Genomic DNA, 18,162 nt, shown 5'->3' on the forward strand with positions numbered 1-18,162 from the left:
TTCCCCCCCCTTCAATACACAAGGAAAATATCTATTAATCTGTTTACTAATCAGCTATGAAAAAAGGGAGACTTTTGTGGGTTTCTGGGATATAGAGGGTTTTAGAGATGAGAAGGGGGGAACTGGAAGCATTTCTGTTGGTGGGGGTGTTAGGGGATGGGGGTGAAAAATGAAATATTAAGCCAGCCATTTTGTTTTAAAAGCAGATTTTTTTTTTTCCTCTCTCTTTCTTCTTGGAGGGGGTGGCGGTGCTGGAGGGGGGGTTGTTTTAAAAATAATTTCAGGGCGGCCATCTTAGTGCTTCAGCTCTAGGAAATATTTCTCAGCGCCCCCCTCAGAATTTAAATATATTTAAAACAACGGAGAGGGGAGTAAGGGGGGGGAGAGTAGAAAAACTTTTATTTATATAATATATATATATTTACCCCCCTTTCTCTGTCTTTTGGTCTCCCAGGGAAGGGGAGGAGAAAGTCCCCCCCTTTAATTTTTCTCAATAGTAAATTGTTTTTGGGAGGAGGTTTCGCCCCCTCCTTAGACAGAGGGGTGGGGGTAGGGGGTGGCCCGGGGGTTTGGGGGGCTGGGGGAGGAGGTGAGTTGGAGGAGGAGGACGACGACGACGAGGAGGAGGAGGAGGAGGAGGAGGAGGAGGAGGAGGAGGAGGTGGTGGTGGTGGTGGTGGTGGTGGTGGTGGTGGTAGTGGTGGGGGAGGCAGGCGGGCGGTGGGTGGGGGGGGTGGTGGGGGGGCCAGAGCTACAGGATGGCTTCCCCTCTGAGGGACGAGGAGGAGGAGGAGGAGGAGATGATAGTGTCTGAGGAGGAAGAAGAGGAGGAGGAAGAAGAGGGCGAAGAGGAGGTGGAGGCGGCGGATGAGGACGACGAAGAGGAAGACGACGAGGGAGTAGTCGGACGCGGGCCGCCGGGGCACGACCGGGGCCGCGGCCGCCACAGTCCCCCCAGCTGCCACCTCTTCCCGCCACCGCCCCCGCCCCCGCCGCCCCCGCCGCCCCCGCCCCCACCGCCAGGTAAAGACGCGAACGGAGGACACCCGCCGAACTCCCCCCCCCCTTTTACTTCTGATCGCCGCGAGCCCAAAGTTCCGAAACCGTTGGGCGCGAGAGGGGGCTCGGGTGGGGGGGGTGTCGGGCAGGCGCGCGCGGAGGAGCTGGGGGTGGGGGTGGAGAGAGGAGGGCAGGGGAGGGAGCGCGAAAGGCACCCACCGCGCGGACGGAGAGGAGTCGAGTCCGGGGGCGCGCGGACGACGGAACAGCCGGCCCGCCTGCTTGACTGCCCCTCCACTCCCTCCCTCCCCTCCCGCCCCGGGCCTGAGGCCGGGAAGCTTTCCGGGCCGGTGGGCCGACCTGCTGGCCTAGCGGGCCTCGCCTCCCCTCCCCCAGGCCAGCCCCCTCCCCCCGCTCTGGGGGGAGCCTGGGGCCCGCGGCCGCGGCGGAACGCCGGGCGCCAGCTGAGCGGGCGCGCGGACCGTGCAGCCAACTCTTGGTCGCAGTCGTAGGGGGAAGGGAGGGTTGGTGGTGTGTGGGGGGATTTTCCCCTCTTTTTTTCTTCCCTTCCTTTCTTTTCTTAGGGGGATTAGTAGCGATCGAACCCGAGACGCGCCCCCCCCAACTCCCGCCGCTCTTTCGGGTCGCTTGAGCTCCAGACGTCCCCCCCCTTGGCTGGCGGGAGGAGGGGGAGGCGGCCGTGGAGAGTGGTGACGGTGGCTGTGGTTCTGGGAGTTCAAGCCCGTTTGGGGTCTGACTAAATGTAAAATTAGATGGTGTCTGTGTATGCATTTGTGGGGATCGGCGTGAGGCTAGTCCTCCTCCTCGGGGCTCGGCACGGGGGAGGGGTCCATCCTGACCACCTGGGGACCGACACGCTGCTCACACGGGCGCTCCTGCCCGTGAGGGAACAGGGCTTGTTCTTCGGGTGGCGATGGGACTTTGAACACAGACCACTGCCTGGCGAATAACCCCCCCCCCCAAGATCTTGGAAGTGGAGGTGGGCAGGGTGCCTAAAGGGGAAACCAGATACACTCGCCGACAACTCCACCTCTTTCTATTCCTTCCATTTCCCCCCCTGCATGTGATGCTAGGCCCCTCTGTAGCAAAAGGGTGTGTATTCACCCCGGGACTCCCCACCTCTGCTCTGAGAGCCATTGACCCTCTTTTGTCCTTGAGTGACCCCACTACTGTGGTCCTGGGGGCCCAGTGGTTGTGACTTATTGATTGTGTCCATCACAGCCACCTCTGTGAGGGGTGACTGAGGGGATGTGGAACACCTCGCCTCCTGTGGTGTTTGTTACAAGAGGTCCATCACTCCCCTCCCCAGTTTTCTCACACGGGCAGCTTTAATAACGGTAGCCACTGCTGCGAGATAACAATTGCCTCATGAGGAACCCAGTAGCCACCCCACCTCAGACAGCCTTGTGTGACTAGTTCTAGAAATGTAAAAAAATAACGTAAACTTTACATGTATTCATACCTTATATGTAGAAAATGACCGATGGGACACTTTCATCCCCATGCCTGGGAGCAGACTAATAGCCTTATAGATTTAAAGTTGGAAGGGAACTTAGAGGTCATGGAGTCTAACCCCTTCATTTTAAAGTTGAGGAAACTGAGTCAAAGAGAGGCTAAATGACTTGTCCAAAGTTGCGAAGGCTGTAAAGGGGTCTAGCTGGGCTTCTAACTCCAAATCAAGTCCTCTTCACTACACCATGCTGCCTTACTTGTGTTTTTTCCAGCACCTATTGATGAGATATGCCCAGTGTTCTTAATACTGAAATATAGATTAGTGCCATGTATGGCAGATGTGCCTGTATGTACTTCAGTTGAACAACAAAAGAAGTGTGTGCTGATAGGAAGGAAGAGGGTCCAAAAGGGAGAGAGGAAGGGAGTGTCTTAATGAAAATGAAATAATTATTTTCCCCTGGGGTCTGTGAAATAGGAAGCAAGTAGAAAAAATTACTTTGAGGGGAACACTTTTTTTTTTTTTTTTTAGTGCAGATGGGAGAATTTGGGAGACAGGTGTCAAACATTTATTAGACACCTACAATATGCCTGCAAAGTGAGCAAGAAAAGAAGAAAGGTGGAGGAAAAAGGGATTAGGGGATGGATTCTTTCCTTGTCTGCTGAGTTCTCAGGTTAGGTAATCCTCTTTGGTCATTTTCAAAACTAGGCTAATAAAAGAGGGGAGAGCTGGGAAAGAAGCAAGAAAGAAACCGTCAGAGGTTGAGGTGTGTCTTTGTTTGGCTTCCTTTGATCTCCTCTTCTGTAGCATATTTCCCTAATAAATAAGCAGACATTTGAAGATAACAAATTGTTTCATTTTGGATTTGAAATTAAAAATAATACTTATTCCCCTTCTACTTAGGGCAGTTTTGCCTCTGCCTAAACCCTCCAAGTTCGAGTGATTAAAACATCTTTGTTGGGTAATTTTCTGATGTTAAAAAAACTTCGGGGAAATATGTTTTAGCTCTCCTTCCTTCTTTGTCTCCCCAGGTATGAGGAAGGCAAATACCAATCCCAAGAAGTTTGCCTTATGTATTTAACTGTCCCCTTCTGGCCCAAACTCCCAAGTGGAATATGAATTTGTATATTCTGCAGCTCCCTATTGTTTTTCACCCTGACTGATTTTCCCTCATCCCCATTTTGTTTCACATTCTTAACTGGGTCCAACTTTACCTCTTTCTCCTCCCACCAACCTCTGTACATTGTTCAGTATTTCAAATCCAAAGACTCCTGCAGGGGGAGGGGAAAGAAGGGAGCCAAAACTGAATTTCTTTCCCCTCCCCCTTCTGGCAAGTATAAAGAAATAATATAATATTTAGATGTGATTGCTTGGGGGGGGGTAGGATATGGGTGGTGTGGAAAATTCTAGTAGTTTCTTCGCAAAAGGCTTGAAAATAAAAACCCACCCTCTCCTTGCAATACGCATGTGCAGGGGCCCTATTATGGTGGTTCGTTGTGGGGGGAGGGAAGGGAATTTGAGAAAAAATAAATATATGTGTGTGAGAGATTGATGGTGAGATAGAAAGGAAAGGGGAGGGCAGGCCTTTTTCTGAGACTCCTCCTCCTTTTTCTAGCTTGCCAGCCCCCTCAGGGATCAGAGCCAGGGAAGTGGGAGAGCCTGGGCTTCAGGCCAGCGGGTGAGACAAGAGTTGAGACTTAGTCTCTCATTTCTTTACCTCTCCCCTTCCATTCTTGATTTTCTTCCCCATTCCAGCTTTTCGCAGGATCAGGTGGAGGTTAGCTGGATCTCCACCTGTAGCTGGAAAGGGTCAAACAGATTAGAGTTCCTTAGGCCTGTGTCCTGTCCCTCTTGCCCTCCCGAACTAATTCATGCTGTTTCCCTAATCCTAAACCAACTGGCCTGTCCTCACCATTAACCCTTTTCCACTTTCATATTAATGAAGCTTCTGGGTTTAGAGAAAACCGGTCAAAGGACTTCCAGCAACAGTTCTCACTTTATTCTCAGTATTGAGGCAGGCATTCTATTACTATGCCCCTACACATTCCCCTTCCCTGCCCCAAACATAAATTAAGAGCTTTCATGTAAAAGGACGAGGCCTTAGTACCTTGATCTTTGAAGGAAGCAGGAATTATGGGGAAGAAGAAAGAAGTAGTGGGTTTCTGGGACAAAAATTTTGGTATTTTGGTACAAGTTGTTGCTAATTTGCCTTTGGTTATGGAAGGTGGAAAAGTGTGACCTAAAGTAAGGGGGTTGGGCTGAGCTGGGCTATACTAAGTTGTCCCCTCCTGTTGTTGCCTCTGCCCAAGCATGACAAGTCTGGCTGGTTGAACTGGTACTAGGGGACTGAAGAAAGCAAATTGGAGAATGATGTCCTTGTGGCATCAGTGCTTCCCAAAATTTATGGTGAGCAACTCATCACTGAAAAAAGGAGGAATGGAGACTAGGTAAGGGAACACCAGGAAGAGCTAGTCCCATTCTTCTCAAATAGGCTTTTGGGGCAAAAGCCATGGTTTTTACCTTGATGCTGGCAGGTATTACATTTATATTCGTGAGAGTGTGGGTGGGGCTGTTGGTGGAGTATGCTTGTTACTATATATGTATCTTTAAGTAGATGTAAGCAGCCTTGTTTATTGTGTATGTAATAAATATGTCAGCCTTTGTCTCAGAATTTTTTTATGTTGCACATATCACTGAGCATGTGTTGGGGTGTATGTGGAATCAGAAAACCTGGATCCCCAAGATGGAAAGATCACAGGACTCAAAGTCAGACCTGAATTATTTGTCATATCCAATGCTTAGACTTTCCTACTGTAAGCGAAAGTCATTTAACCTATTATCTCAAATGAATATTTGTAAAAAAGTGCTTAGTACAGGGCCTGTATGTACCATGTAAATGTTTATTCCCTTCCCTTCTCTCTAGCTTCAGTTTTCCAATCTGTAAAATGGGGATAACAATATACCACCTACCTGGTAGGGTTTATTATAAAAACTTTGCAGACTAGGAAAAATATTGCCTGGGACAGAATGTCTACATTCCCTCAGGGAAGCAGGAACATTTAAGATTGTGATGCTAGATATTCAGCCTAGTTTGGAGAGAATACCCTGGAGCAGAAAGTGGTGGTGGAACCTGTGAGTTGTGGATAGAATGCTAAACCTGGAGTCAGGAAGACCTGAGTTCAAATCCTGGTTTAGATATTTCCTAAGTATGTGTAACTTTGGGCAAGTCATTTAACCTCTCTTAGTCTGAGTTTCTTGTAATAGCACCTACCTCCCAAGGTGGTTATGAGGACAAAATAATATTTGTAAAGTGTTCCTTAAAGTATTACATAAATGCTAGCTATTATTATTATTAATTATTACTATGACTAAGATCAAATTTATGGTAGAAACAGGCAGTTGTGATAGAAACAGGATTTTAAAAAAATATTTGTTTTTAGTTTTCAACATTCATTTCCATAAGATTCTGAGTTCCAAATTTTCTCCCCCTCCTTCCCCTCCCCTGACCCCAGGACAGCATGCAATTTGATATAGGCTCTACATATACTTTAATATTGAACCTATTTTCACATTAGTCATATTGTAAAGAAGAATTAGAACCAATGGGAGAAACCACGAGAAAGAAAAAAGAAAAAAAGAAAGAGAACAGATAATATGCTTTGATCTGCATTCAGACTCCATAGTTCTTTTTCTGGATGTGGACAGCATTTTCCATCGTGAGTCCTTTGGAGTTGTCTTGGATCCTTGCATTGCTAAGAAGGGATGATTCTATCAAAGTTAGTCATTGAACATTGTGGCTGTTACTATGTACAATATTCTCCTGGTTCTGCTCTCTTCACTCGGTATCAGTTCATTCAAGTCTTCGGAGGTTTTTCTGAAGACTGCCTGCTCATCATTTCTTATGGCACATTCCATTACATTCATATACCACAATTGTTCAGTCATTCCCCAGTTGACGGGCATCCCTTCAATTTCCAATTCTTTGGCACCACAGAAAGAGCTGCTATAAATATTTTTGTGCATTTGGGTCTTTTCCCATTTATATGATCTCTCTGAGATACAGATCTAGAAATGATATCGCTGGGTCAAAGGGTATGCACATTTATATAGCCCACTGGGCATAGTTCCAAATTGCTCTCCAGAATGGTTGGATCAGTTCACAACTCCACCAACAATGCATTAATGTTCCAATTTTCCCACATCTTCTCCAGCATTTGTAATTATCCTGTTTTTCATGTTAGCCAATCTGATAGGTGTGATGTGATACTTCAGAATTGTTTTGATTTGCATTTCTCTAATCAATCATGATTTTAGAGCATTTTTTTCATATGACTATAGATAGCTTTAATTTCTTCATCTGAAAGCTCCCTTTTCATATCTTTTGACCATTTATCAATTGGGGAATGACTTGTATTCTTACAAATTTGACTCAGGTCCCTACATATTTTAGAAATGAGGCTTTAATCAGAGACACTGATTGTAAAAATTCTTTCCCAGTTTTCTGCTACCCTCCTAATCTTGGTTGCTTTGGCTTTGTTTGTGCAAAAACTAGAAACAGGATTTTTTAGATAGGGCCAAACATTTAGGGTCCTGTGGGTAGGAAGTGAAAGTGATCAATCATTTCCCAACAGGGACTATAGTTTGGAGTAACAGTAGGCTTAGGGAATTTCAGGAGAAATAGAAATAGATGCCTGGCATTTTTTAACCTTGTATCTCCCAGACAGAAAACCAAAACTTCCTTAATCATAAAATTTTATTTTTCTAGCTATTGACTCTCCCTTCTCAGCATCTGACTGAAGGACCTGCCTGCTTGTATTTCCCCCCAAGCCTTGGGATTATGCCAAGCAGGCAACTGGGCACGGCTTCCCCAGCTTCCAGGCAGAGGGCCAATTGGCTGGTTTGGGGACTATGGTTGGGGCTGGGTCACAGGTGAGGGCAGGAGGAAGGAGCCCTGTCATGGTCTTGTAAGTTAAAGCCTATAACCTGGAACCTAATCCTTGATTTGGGGCATGTTAATACTGTGATTTGTCTGCACTTTCCTTCTGACTTCTCTCCTCATTTTCAGAACAACCCTGTACTCAGTGTCTCTTAAGTATTTGAAAAAAAAACTTAAGTTTTGCATTCAATGATGGGAGACAGGACTGGGATAGGTCAAATGCCTCAGTCCCTGGAGAAAGTGGGAACTAGGTCTCTAGGAGGAATAAAATCTAGAGGACTAGATGTTTAAGATCTTTAGTATGACTTTGTTCTTTATCCCAAAGGTGAAGATGAGATTGGGCTCCCACCTTCAGCTCTTGGAGTGAAGAAGAGAAAACGAGGACCCAGAAAACAGAAGGAGAACAAGCCAGGGAAACCACGAAAACGAAAGAAGCTTGTGAGTGTAGAGGAACCTGCAGCAGAGCCCATAAGTGCCATCTTTTTCCTTAATTCCCCTATCCCTAAAACCCTTAGACAAGATGTCAAGAGAGGCTTTGTTCTTTCTCTGGACCCCAAGAGGAGTACCACTTATCTGCCTACTGAAACCTGGGCCTCAAAACCCTGACTCCTGTCTTGTTGATGACTTGTAATCCCTCCTCCTCCCAGCAAGTTCTGGCTTTCCTTGCAGTTGCGTCCCATTGCTTATTATGATTTTTAGGTTTTACTTTCTTTCTCCACTTAGGACAGTGAAGAAGAATTTGGCTCTGAACGTGATGAATATCGGGAAAAGTCAGAGAGTGGAGGCAGCGAGTATGGGACTGGACCAGGCCGGAAACGACGTCGGAAGCACCGTGAGAAGAAGGAGAAGAAGACAAAACGGCGGAAAAAGGGGGAGGGAGATGGAGGCCAGAAGGTAGGTAAAGTCATATAGAGGACTAGGAGTGGGACAGTGTGATGGAGATATTGGTACGAAAATTGGTACCAAATTGGTACGAAAAACAAATTTTGGAATGGTACAGAAAGAAAGAGAGAGACAAGATAAGCTGGTTGGGAAGGTGGAAAGGGAGACAGGAGTATTTCCAGGAAATGCTAATAAGGGTGAGTCTTTTTCTTCAACTTTTATACCTCCATCCCTAACCAGGTTGAACAGAAGTCATCAGCCACACTGCTCCTAACGTGGGGTTTGGAGGATGTAGAACATGTATTCTCTGAGGAGGATTACCATACATTAACCAACTACAAGGCCTTCAGCCAGTTCATGAGGTGGGAAGGGATAGTGGAATATTTCACAAGTGATCACCACGGATTTCATTAAAACTGTTTCCAAACTCTGGTACTAAGGTAGAATCTCCCTAGCAACAGAGCAGAGTCCTCTCAGAGTCCTACCCTCTCCAAAATGGATTTTCTCTGTTAATTGTGAGAGAAAGCACTCATTTAGTGGATCCCCCCACTCCTTCCCCAGGGTTTTTGCTTTTCCCTGATCCTTGTCCTAGCCCCGGGTGAAGAAAATGAATGACATTTTCATGTGGCAAACACTGCCACCTTCTGGTTAGAAATAGGGGCCCCTGATAAATGCTGGCAGTGATACCTCCTAAATCATGAGATGTTCATATCTCTTTGAGTAGAGCAGAGATATCCTTTTCACCTCAGCTACCCCAGTGCTCACTTTGAGACCTAGGTTTCTTCTATCTCTCAAGGTTCTTATCTCCCATTCCAGACTATAACTTCAGTATCTTATGTCCCTAAAGCCCTGGTTGACACCCTTCCTGTATGCCCACAGTTCCCATCATTAACCCGAGGAAGCCTTGCTATGACCTAGCATTGGATTTTCTTGGTCACTGTCACTTTGTGGCTAGGAATTGTACCAGATGGAGTGTCTGAGTCTCTGACATCCTTCCCTGCAGGCCCCTGATCGCTAAGAAGAACCCCAAGATTCCAATGTCTAAGATGATGACAATCTTAGGGGCCAAGTGGCGAGAATTCAGTGCCAACAACCCTTTCAAGGGTTCAGCAGCAGCTGTGGCAGCCGCAGCCGCAGCAGCAGCAGCAGCTGTAGCCGAACAGGTGTCATCTGCTGTTTCATCTGTCACTAGTACAGTTCCCCCTGGGCCTCCACCACCTCCTGCTGATGTTCAGCCCCCACCTATCCGAAGAGCCAAAACCAAAGAAGGCAAAGGTAAAGTCCTCCTTCAGACTTCCTTCTCTAAGCCTTTGGGACTTGAGGGGGAAAGAGAGGCATAAGGTAGTTTGTTGTAGAAAGATAGACTGGGAGGTTTCCCTTCTAGTCCTGAATGGTAGTATGAAACTCTGCCTAAAGATGGATTTTGGTAAAGTCCTGGCCCCCAGAAAAAATTTCAGAAATTTCATTTTTTTCTTTCTGTCTATCTAGGGCCTGGCCACAAGAGGCGAAGTAAGAGCCCCAGAGTGCCTGATGGCCGGAAGAAACTTCGGGGAAAGAAGATGGCACCACTCAAAATCAAACTTGGGTTGCTGGGTGGCAAGAGGAAGAAGGGAGGCTCGGTGAGTATCCCTATCTTGTCCGTTGGTAGGGAGTAGGAGACCACTTCGAAAAAAACTGACATCCAAATGCTGGGGTCTTTTAAAGGAGCAGAAACTGGGAAACAGTTGTCTAGGGTGGGAGTTTGGATAGGTACTGTTCTGGCTGACGGGCCATGGGGCTATGGGCAGTATGTTTTCCAGAGTGATGAAGGCCCTGAGCCTGAAGCTGAGGAGTCTGACTTAGAGAGTGGCAGTATTCACAGTGCCTCAGGCCGGCCTGATGGCACCACCCGAACCAAGAAGCTGAAGCGAGGCCGGCCAGGGAGGAAGAAAAAGAAGGGTGAGAAAATGGAAAGGGAATGTTAAGGGCATGCATGCAGTTAAGGGCATGAATGCCTTTGTGTTTGTCTTTTTCTCAATATCTTGCTCTCTTTCTTACTATCTCTTGTGGTCTCCCTGTACTTTGTCCCTCTTTCTGTTTCTGTCTCTGTTTCTTTATCTTCACTGGGGTGTTTGACAGTTCTGGGCTGTCCTGCAGTGGCTGGGGAGGAGGAAGTTGATGGCTATGAGACGGATCACCAGGATTACTGTGAGGTGTGCCAGCAGGGCGGGGAGATCATTCTGTGTGACACCTGCCCTCGTGCTTACCACCTTGTCTGCCTTGATCCTGAGCTCGACAGGGCTCCTGAGGGCAAGTGGAGCTGCCCCCATTGTGTGAGTAAATTAGCACCGAGGCATTCCTTTACCCCAGGGACCTAAACATTTCCTTCCTTTTAGGACCCAAGTTCCCTGGTTCCTATCCTCAACTTCCTTCCTGTACCCATATATCTGGTCTCCTTAGTGTCAAAAAAATGAGTACCTAGGATCCTTTTTTATCACCCCTGCCCCTCTACACCCTTGTATTATCCCTACTTATAACATCACCTTCTCTCAGGGATCCAGGTGTCCTGTTTCCTAAATATTCCCTCCTTTGCCTCCACGCTCAAGAACCCAGGTGACCCTCTTGGATAAATGGTTTCTCTCCGTTTCTATTTGTCCTGTTGTATTTCTATGTCCGTCTATTCCTTGACACTCAGGAAAAGGAGGGAGTACAGTGGGAAGCCAAGGAAGAAGAGGAGGAATATGAAGAGGAAGGAGAGGAGGAAGGGGAAAAAGAGGAAGAAGATGATCACATGGAATATTGCAGAGTATGCAAGGATGGAGGGGAGCTACTCTGCTGTGATGCCTGTATCTCCTCTTATCATATCCATTGCCTGAATCCTCCACTGCCAGACATTCCCAATGGTGAATGGCTATGTCCCCGATGCACGGTAAGCATTGTTGTGTCAGTAGAAGCTAGTCCCTTGTCTCAGCTCTCCCTTTTTATTCCATACTTCCCAGAAAATTCCAAGCATCTAGCCCAGAGGTGGGGAACCTATAGTCATGTGTGGCCTCTAGGCCGCAGGTTCCCTACCCTTGATCTAGCCCTTAATATCTGTTTTCCAGGTCCCTGGTCTCCTACTTCCCCATTTCTCACCCTTTCCTCCACCACCACTTCACTTGCAAGCCCCAGATTTTCTTTTTCTCCCCTGAGTCTACTTCTTTTATAAAATGCCAGCTATACTGTCCCAGTGATGTATTTTCTGTCTTTGTCATTGTTTGCTGTGAAGTGCCCTGTGCTAAAGGGCCGAGTGCAGAAGATCTTGTACTGGAGGTGGGGAGAGCCCCCTGTGGCAGCTCCAGCCCCTCAACTGGCTGAGGGGTCACCTGACATCCAAGTTCCCCGTCCTCTGCAAGGCCGCTCTGAGCGAGAGTTCTTTGTCAAGTGGGTCGGACTGTCCTACTGGCACTGCTCTTGGGCCAAGGAGCTTCAGGTAATGGCTTCCATCCTCTCATTCCAGTGGCTTATATCCTTTGCTCCTTACATAATACTTCACATTCTTGTCACCTAGCCCTCAAGCTCAACTTCCTTAACCTTTAATTATTGTTTCTAATTCATTTTCTTCCTTTAGCCCCCTCTCCATCACCATCATTTTCACACTCTTCTTTTATATCATGTACCTATCACCCTGTGTTCCCAAACATTTGGGAAGCAATTTGGTGTAGTGAAAAGAATGATAAACTTGGAGCAAAATGACATGGGTTTAAATCTTGGCACTGTACTCCTGTGTGATTCTGAGCAAATCGTTTCTTTAAGCATCCATTTTTCTTATCTGTAAAATGAGGGATTTGGGCTTAGATGACCTCTAAATTTCCTTCCAATGCTGTCTCCTAGCTGCAACACCCCTTCTTTCCAACACTCTCTATTCATTTATTTATTCTTTCTTTTTTTTTTTTGGTGAAGCAAACGGGGTTAAGTGACTTGCCCAGGGTCACATAGCTAGTAAGTGTCATATGTCTGAGACTGGATTTGAATTCGGGTCCTTCTGACTCCATGGCCAGAGCTCTATCCACTGCGCCACCTAGCTGCCCCACGTTTCCCTCCTACTTCACATGCCCCTTCAGCCATCCGTTTTTCCTTTTTCTATCCTCTCCTATTCCCTACCTCCTTCCCTCTCTGTTCTTACAGAGATGTTTCTAAGCTTCTTTATCCTCTTACCCTTAACCAGCTGGAGATTTTTCATCTGGTGATGTATCGAAACTATCAGCGAAAGAATGATATGGATGAGCCTCCACCACTGGACTATGGCTCTGGTGAAGACGATGGGAAGAGTGACAAGAGAAAGAGCAAGGACCCACACTATGCTGAGATGGAGGAAAAGTTCTACCGATTTGGCATCAAACCAGAGTGGATGACTGTTCACAGAATCATCAATCACAGGTAAATGTAGGAATCATAGGATGACCATTCAGGATTGTCCTCTATATTGGTGTAGTAATGACCCCTTGATATTAAGAATTCTTCTTTTTAAAAGGAAAATATTGGATTCACTATTGGATAATTAACTGATGAACAAGACACTTTAGTCATTGGGGAGGAGTAAGATCAGAGAGTATCCCAGCCCAGCTCACCCTATATGCACCCTTATTCCTGTTCATACATAAAAACATAAGATATAATATAGTTCAGTTAACTGACCAAAAAGTTGACCTGTGAGATATTTCATGTCTTTGAGGGTGTCAACAACAAAAGTTTTGAGATATACTTCAAGTATTTCAACTTGTTTATGAATTGTTTGTATTTTCTGCCTATATCACCTCCTGGGCCATTAAGTTATATATGTCTACTGCTTACTATGTAAGACTCTTTTTATTTATATCCCATTCCATTCCTTCTTATCCTTACCCTCCCTCCCCCCAATCCCTCAAAGCATGGACAAGAAGGGAAACTACCATTACTTGGTAAAATGGAGAGACCTGCCATATGACCAGTCAACTTGGGAGGAAGATGAAATGAACATCCCTGAATATGATGCCCACAAAAACAGCTACTGGAGGCACCGGTCAGGGGGAAAAGGGGGTATAAGGATTGGGGAATAGAAAAATGGTCAATTATAGCTGGAGGGTAGGGAGGAGGAAGAGAGACAGACTCAACTAAAAGAATAGGGTTATAGGAGATAAGGTGTAATTATTTGGAAAAGGCATAAAGAAGAGTTATGTAAGACAAGGAGTAAGGCCTAGGTTGGGAATAATAAAAGGGGATCCATGGATGTAGATAAATGGGATAGAGAGATGGGATATTGGTTTGGGGATAGTGAGGGGTCCTTGGTTGTGGAAGATAGAGACAGAGTCCAAAGCTGTGGGAGATTAAAAAAAAAGAGCCTGTGATAGAAAGAGAAGACCAGGCTGTGGAATATGCCTTCAGGGTCCAAGCCTAAGGCTTATATGTTCCTCTGTCTCCTAGGGAGCTAATCATGGGGGAGGATCCTGCTCAGCCCCGAAAGTATAAGAAAAAGAAAAAGGAGCTGCAGGGAGATGGCCCTCCTACTTCTCCCACCAATGATGTGAGTCCCTCTCTTATCACAATCTGTGGCCTCAGAAAGTTAAGAGAAGGCAAATGTAGACTCTAACTTTGTGAGCAGTCAGTTCTCCAGCAATTATCCCTGACCCTGAGGCTGTTAGGAATTAATCTCTAGGAGGAGTTGTTTGTTCATTTCAGTCCGGACCTACTCTTTGTGACTCCATTTGGGATTTTCTTTTCTTGGCAGAGATACTGGAGTGGTTTGTCATTTCCTTCTGCAGCCCATTTTAGAGATGAGGAACTGAGGCAAATAAGCTGATAAGTGTCTGAGGCTAGATTTAAACTCATGAAGATGAGTCTTCCTGTTTCTAAGCCCATGCTCTATGCACTTAACCAAATAGCTGCCCTGCTCTAGGAGAAGAGGGGAGGGGTAAAAAAATTAGTGACCATAATTCCCATTAGCCTAAAGGTGGTATGTTTTGATCTCTTCAGCTCTGCCCCATGATATTTTTGAAAGCTGTTTGAATAAAAAAAAGACAAAGGAACTAAATTGTAATTTTCAAGAGTTCACTTTGAAATAAAAAAACCTGTTTTATGAGCTACTGAGAGGTATAGTCAACTTGAAATTATAACTGGAGAGGGAGGAGGCAGTGGCCAAAGGACTAATTCTGACCATTTTTCTGACTTCTGACCTCTTTATCTCACAGCCTACAGTGAAGTATGAGAACCAGCCACGGTTCATCACAGCCACAGGGGGAACGCTGCACTTATACCAACTGGAGGGGCTAAATTGGCTACGATTCTCATGGGCACAAGGGACTGACACCATTCTTGCTGATGAGATGGGCCTGGGCAAGACCATTCAAACCATCGTCTTCCTTTACTCCCTTTATAAGGAGGTGCCAGATATCAGGGTCCCTGAGGGGAACAGGCATTGGCCCTTGAGCCCATATTCTACCCCAGGACTTGCTGCCAGTTCTCTACCTTCTCTATCCCTAGGGACACCACTGATTTACAAATTGTTTTCTCTTACTCCTCACCTCCCAAATCAGGGTTCATTCTCTGTAGTATTCCCCCTGATTCCCAGTTGCCTTTTCCTTTAAATCTTTGAACCAAACCAGGGCTGATTGTGGTAGAGGAGGGAGGAGTAACTGGATGCCTGAGGGAGTATAAACTAAGAGGCTGGATTAATGAGTTGTGACCCAGTTTTCCTCTTATCCTCCAGGGCCACACAAAAGGTCCATTCCTGGTGAGTGCTCCACTCTCAACCATCATTAATTGGGAACGAGAGTTCCAGATGTGGGCCCCCAAGTTCTATGTGGTGACATACACTGGGGACAAGGATAGCCGTGCCATTATCCGAGAGAATGAATTCTCCTTTGAAGATAATGCTATCAAGGGTGGCAAAAAGGCCTTTAAGATGAGGGTAGGTCCCTCAACACCATACCTCATTCCCTCCCATGCTGCTAAACCTTCACTGTTCCTCCTTTACCCCATTAATATGATGCCCCTTCCCTGCCTAGTTCCTTCATGTCTTAACTACCTTTTTTCTCTCCCTTCCTCCATCAAAGAATATTTTATACTGTAGCCTTGGAACACAGCAGGCACTCCCAGGGGATTCTTTTTGTTTTAAATCTTTGTGTATGTGGGGTTTCACATTTGAGTCCCTAATAAGGAATGGAAGCATTAAGAACTGTATTTATGGGTCCTTATGGGCTTCAAATTTAAAACTGTAGGATAAGATACCTAATTCATTTTAGAGATTTGAAGGGAGGCAAAAAACTTAGGTCTTGGGCAGGGAGTTGGGACCGTTTGGGCAGCATTTGGATGAATTAATTATTATGTTGGCAGAGGGAGGCACAGGTGAAGTTCCATGTTTTGCTGACATCATATGAATTGATCACCATTGACCAGGCAGCACTTGGCTCTATTCGCTGGGCCTGCCTTGTGGTAGATGAGGCCCACCGGCTCAAGAATAATCAATCCAAGGTGAGGATGATGACAAGATACCAAGGGACTTAAGCCTTCTTATTTCTTTCCTACTAAGACAACCTTTTTGGGGGCTAGAAGCAAGATACCTGGATTCCTGAGGGAAAAAAATGTACTAAAAGTGGGAAAGAGGTAAGGGGTATGGGGGCAAAATAATTGTGTCTCTGAAGAAATGAGCTAGAGAATGAGGAAGAGTATGTGTTAAAGGACCAGGTACACTAGGTTGCTAATATACTTTCCTTGTCCTCTACCCTGGCCCTACTCCCAGTTCTTTAGGGTGCTGAATGGCTACAAGATTGATCATAAGTTGCTGCTGACAGGGACTCCCCTTCAGAACAATCTGGAGGAGCTCTTCCATCTGCTTAACTTCCTTACCCCAGAAAGATTTAAGTAAGTATCCCTTTTCTTCTCCACCCTACCTTACACCCACCATTGTAGCCCAGCTCCTTGGTTCTTATCCTCTAAACTCTTAAACATCTTTGTCTACCCATCACCAATTGTAATTTCACCTTTCAGTTTTTCCCTTCCTGTTTTAATCCTAGGTAAGGGGGAGAATTATAAGGAACAATTTGGTTGGTATAATGAGGAAAATTAGGGGTACAGAAAAGACTGAGAGTGATGTAGAAAAACAGTAATAAATCTATGGAGAACAGACTTGGAGTAAGGGATGGAATTAGTCCTGGAACCCTGAAGACTATAGGCCTTGAAGTTATGAATTTTCGCCTTTCTCTTCTTTCTCCTTCCAGCAACCTGGAAGGTTTTCTGGAGGAGTTTGCTGACATCTCTAAAGAGGACCAAATTAAGAAACTACATGACCTACTGGGGCCACATATGCTTCGGAGGCTCAAGGCTGATGTCTTCAAGAACATGCCAGCCAAGACAGAGCTCATTGTTAGGGTGGAGCTCAGCCCCATGCAGAAGTGAGGCTGGGGGGCTAAACACCTGGGTCCTTGAGATGGGGGTAGGTGGGGATTTATTGGGGGTGGGCTGGTTTGTGACCAAATGCCTCATTCTAATCTTTCCCCCTCCTACCAGGAAATATTACAAATATATCCTCACTCGGAATTTTGAGGCATTGAATTCTCGAGGTGGTGGAAACCAAGTGTCACTGCTCAACATTATGATGGATCTGAAGAAGTGCTGCAACCACCCCTACCTCTTCCCTGTGGCTGCTATGGTGTGGGACCTGTGGGGCTAGTAGGGAGGGAAGAGTTGGGAACTGAATTGGGGCTAGTAATCTAGGACATTTCTTTCCAAGGGAAAGAAAATCTGGGATTTTGGGGGCGGGGAGAAGGGTTGTAGGTGATGCCTAATTCCATATCTAATCCTACTTCGGACCTTAACTCTACCTTCATTTCTAACCTTAACCCTAATTCTGTTTCCCTTTCTAATCCTAATTACATTTCTAACCTTAACCCTAATTCCATTTCCCTTTCTGGTCCTAATTCCATTTCTAACCCTAATTCTAATGCTAACCCTAAACAGTGACTACATCTCAGAAAACTGTGGGGATTAGGTTAAATTTAGGCATTCAGTCTTATGGATTTAGTAGAGACTGGAGAATTTTAACATTATTCCTGACTCCTATCTCCCTTTTTTCCTTTCTACATTTTAGGAGTCCCCAAAACTCCCCAGTGGGGCATATGAGGGTGGGGCTCTTATCAAGTCATCAGGGAAGCTGATGCTGTTACAAAAGATGCTTCGAAAACTGAAGGAACAGGGCCACCGGGTGCTCATTTTCTCCCAGGTAACTCATCCCTTTTGACTTTTTCCTACCACTACTCTCTTTCTGTTTGTTGTACTTGTGTCTTCTCAAAGACTCTGAAATCTTTGGCATTGGGAACTCTTTCGATTAACATTTTTATGAATTTCTGTGTTATCCAGTTCATGTCTGGCCCATCAAGATCCTTACTCTAAGGGGTGTTGGAAATACCCCTTCTAAAATTGAATGTGGGGGTTAGAAGAGGAGGCAGAGATGGGACAAAGTAAGGCATTTCTGTGTTCTGTGTTCCAGCAAGACCTGGAAATTTAATCTTCCATTGTGCCCACAAGAAGGCTTGAGTGTTTTACTGTAATGCACACAATTTAATCACAAAATATACATTAACATACAGTAGAGAACAGAATTTTATGATACCAAATCATGTAAAAATGAATATTATGGAGAAAATTGATACTTAAAGGAGTCCACTTCTGTACAGATTGTGTCTTACCTTGCTTGGGATCTGTAAAGGGGTGACCTTTGCCTAATCCCTAGCAGGAGTCATTTGGTGCCTCCTCGGAAGGAATAATCTAAGGGTGAGGAAAGGGAAACAACCGTAAAAGAAGAACTAGTGTGTTTTGGAAGTCAAGTGGGGAGTTAGAAAGTGGAGATTATTTTGGAGGCCAAAATAGGACAACAATGGGTT

At 45.7% G+C, this 18,162-nt stretch overlaps 1 protein-coding gene across 6 annotated transcripts in view; it reads left to right on the top strand.

Moving 5' to 3' along the window:
* The first annotated feature begins 726 nt into the window (after positions 1–726).
* CHD3 (chromodomain helicase DNA binding protein 3) overlaps positions 727–18,162 on the top strand; it is a 30,731-nt gene continuing 13,295 nt past the window's right edge. For 2 of the 6 annotated variants that reach the window (XM_027857103.1, XM_027857107.1), the window contains exons 1-20: positions 727–1,022; positions 7,731–7,843; positions 8,129–8,299; positions 8,528–8,649; positions 9,291–9,562; positions 9,776–9,906; positions 10,075–10,225; positions 10,406–10,599; positions 10,962–11,195; positions 11,535–11,738; positions 12,474–12,685; positions 13,176–13,307; positions 13,709–13,808; positions 14,473–14,664; positions 14,991–15,191; positions 15,617–15,754; positions 16,023–16,144; positions 16,501–16,674; positions 16,790–16,931; positions 17,370–17,501. In XM_027857103.1, coding sequence (XP_027712904.1) covers positions 758–1,022; positions 7,731–7,843; positions 8,129–8,299; positions 8,528–8,649; positions 9,291–9,562; positions 9,776–9,906; positions 10,075–10,225; positions 10,406–10,599; positions 10,962–11,195; positions 11,535–11,738; positions 12,474–12,685; positions 13,176–13,307; positions 13,709–13,808; positions 14,473–14,664; positions 14,991–15,191; positions 15,617–15,754; positions 16,023–16,144; positions 16,501–16,674; positions 16,790–16,931; positions 17,370–17,501 — 3,402 coding nt within the window. In that variant the 5' untranslated portion in view covers positions 727–757. The remainder of the gene's footprint in view (positions 1,023–7,730; positions 7,844–8,128; positions 8,300–8,527; positions 8,650–9,290; positions 9,563–9,775; positions 9,907–10,074; positions 10,226–10,405; positions 10,600–10,961; positions 11,196–11,534; positions 11,739–12,473; positions 12,686–13,175; positions 13,308–13,708; positions 13,809–14,472; positions 14,665–14,990; positions 15,192–15,616; positions 15,755–16,022; positions 16,145–16,500; positions 16,675–16,789; positions 16,932–17,369; positions 17,502–18,162) is intronic. The other 4 variants (XM_027857106.1, XM_027857108.1, XM_027857105.1 and 1 more) reach the window with 3 other exon arrangements.

The sequence above is a fragment of the Vombatus ursinus genome, unplaced genomic scaffold (genome assembly GCF_900497805.2).
Source record: "Vombatus ursinus unplaced genomic scaffold, bare-nosed wombat genome assembly UNPS02011916.1, whole genome shotgun sequence".
Taxonomy (NCBI): domain Eukaryota; kingdom Metazoa; phylum Chordata; class Mammalia; order Diprotodontia; family Vombatidae; genus Vombatus; species Vombatus ursinus.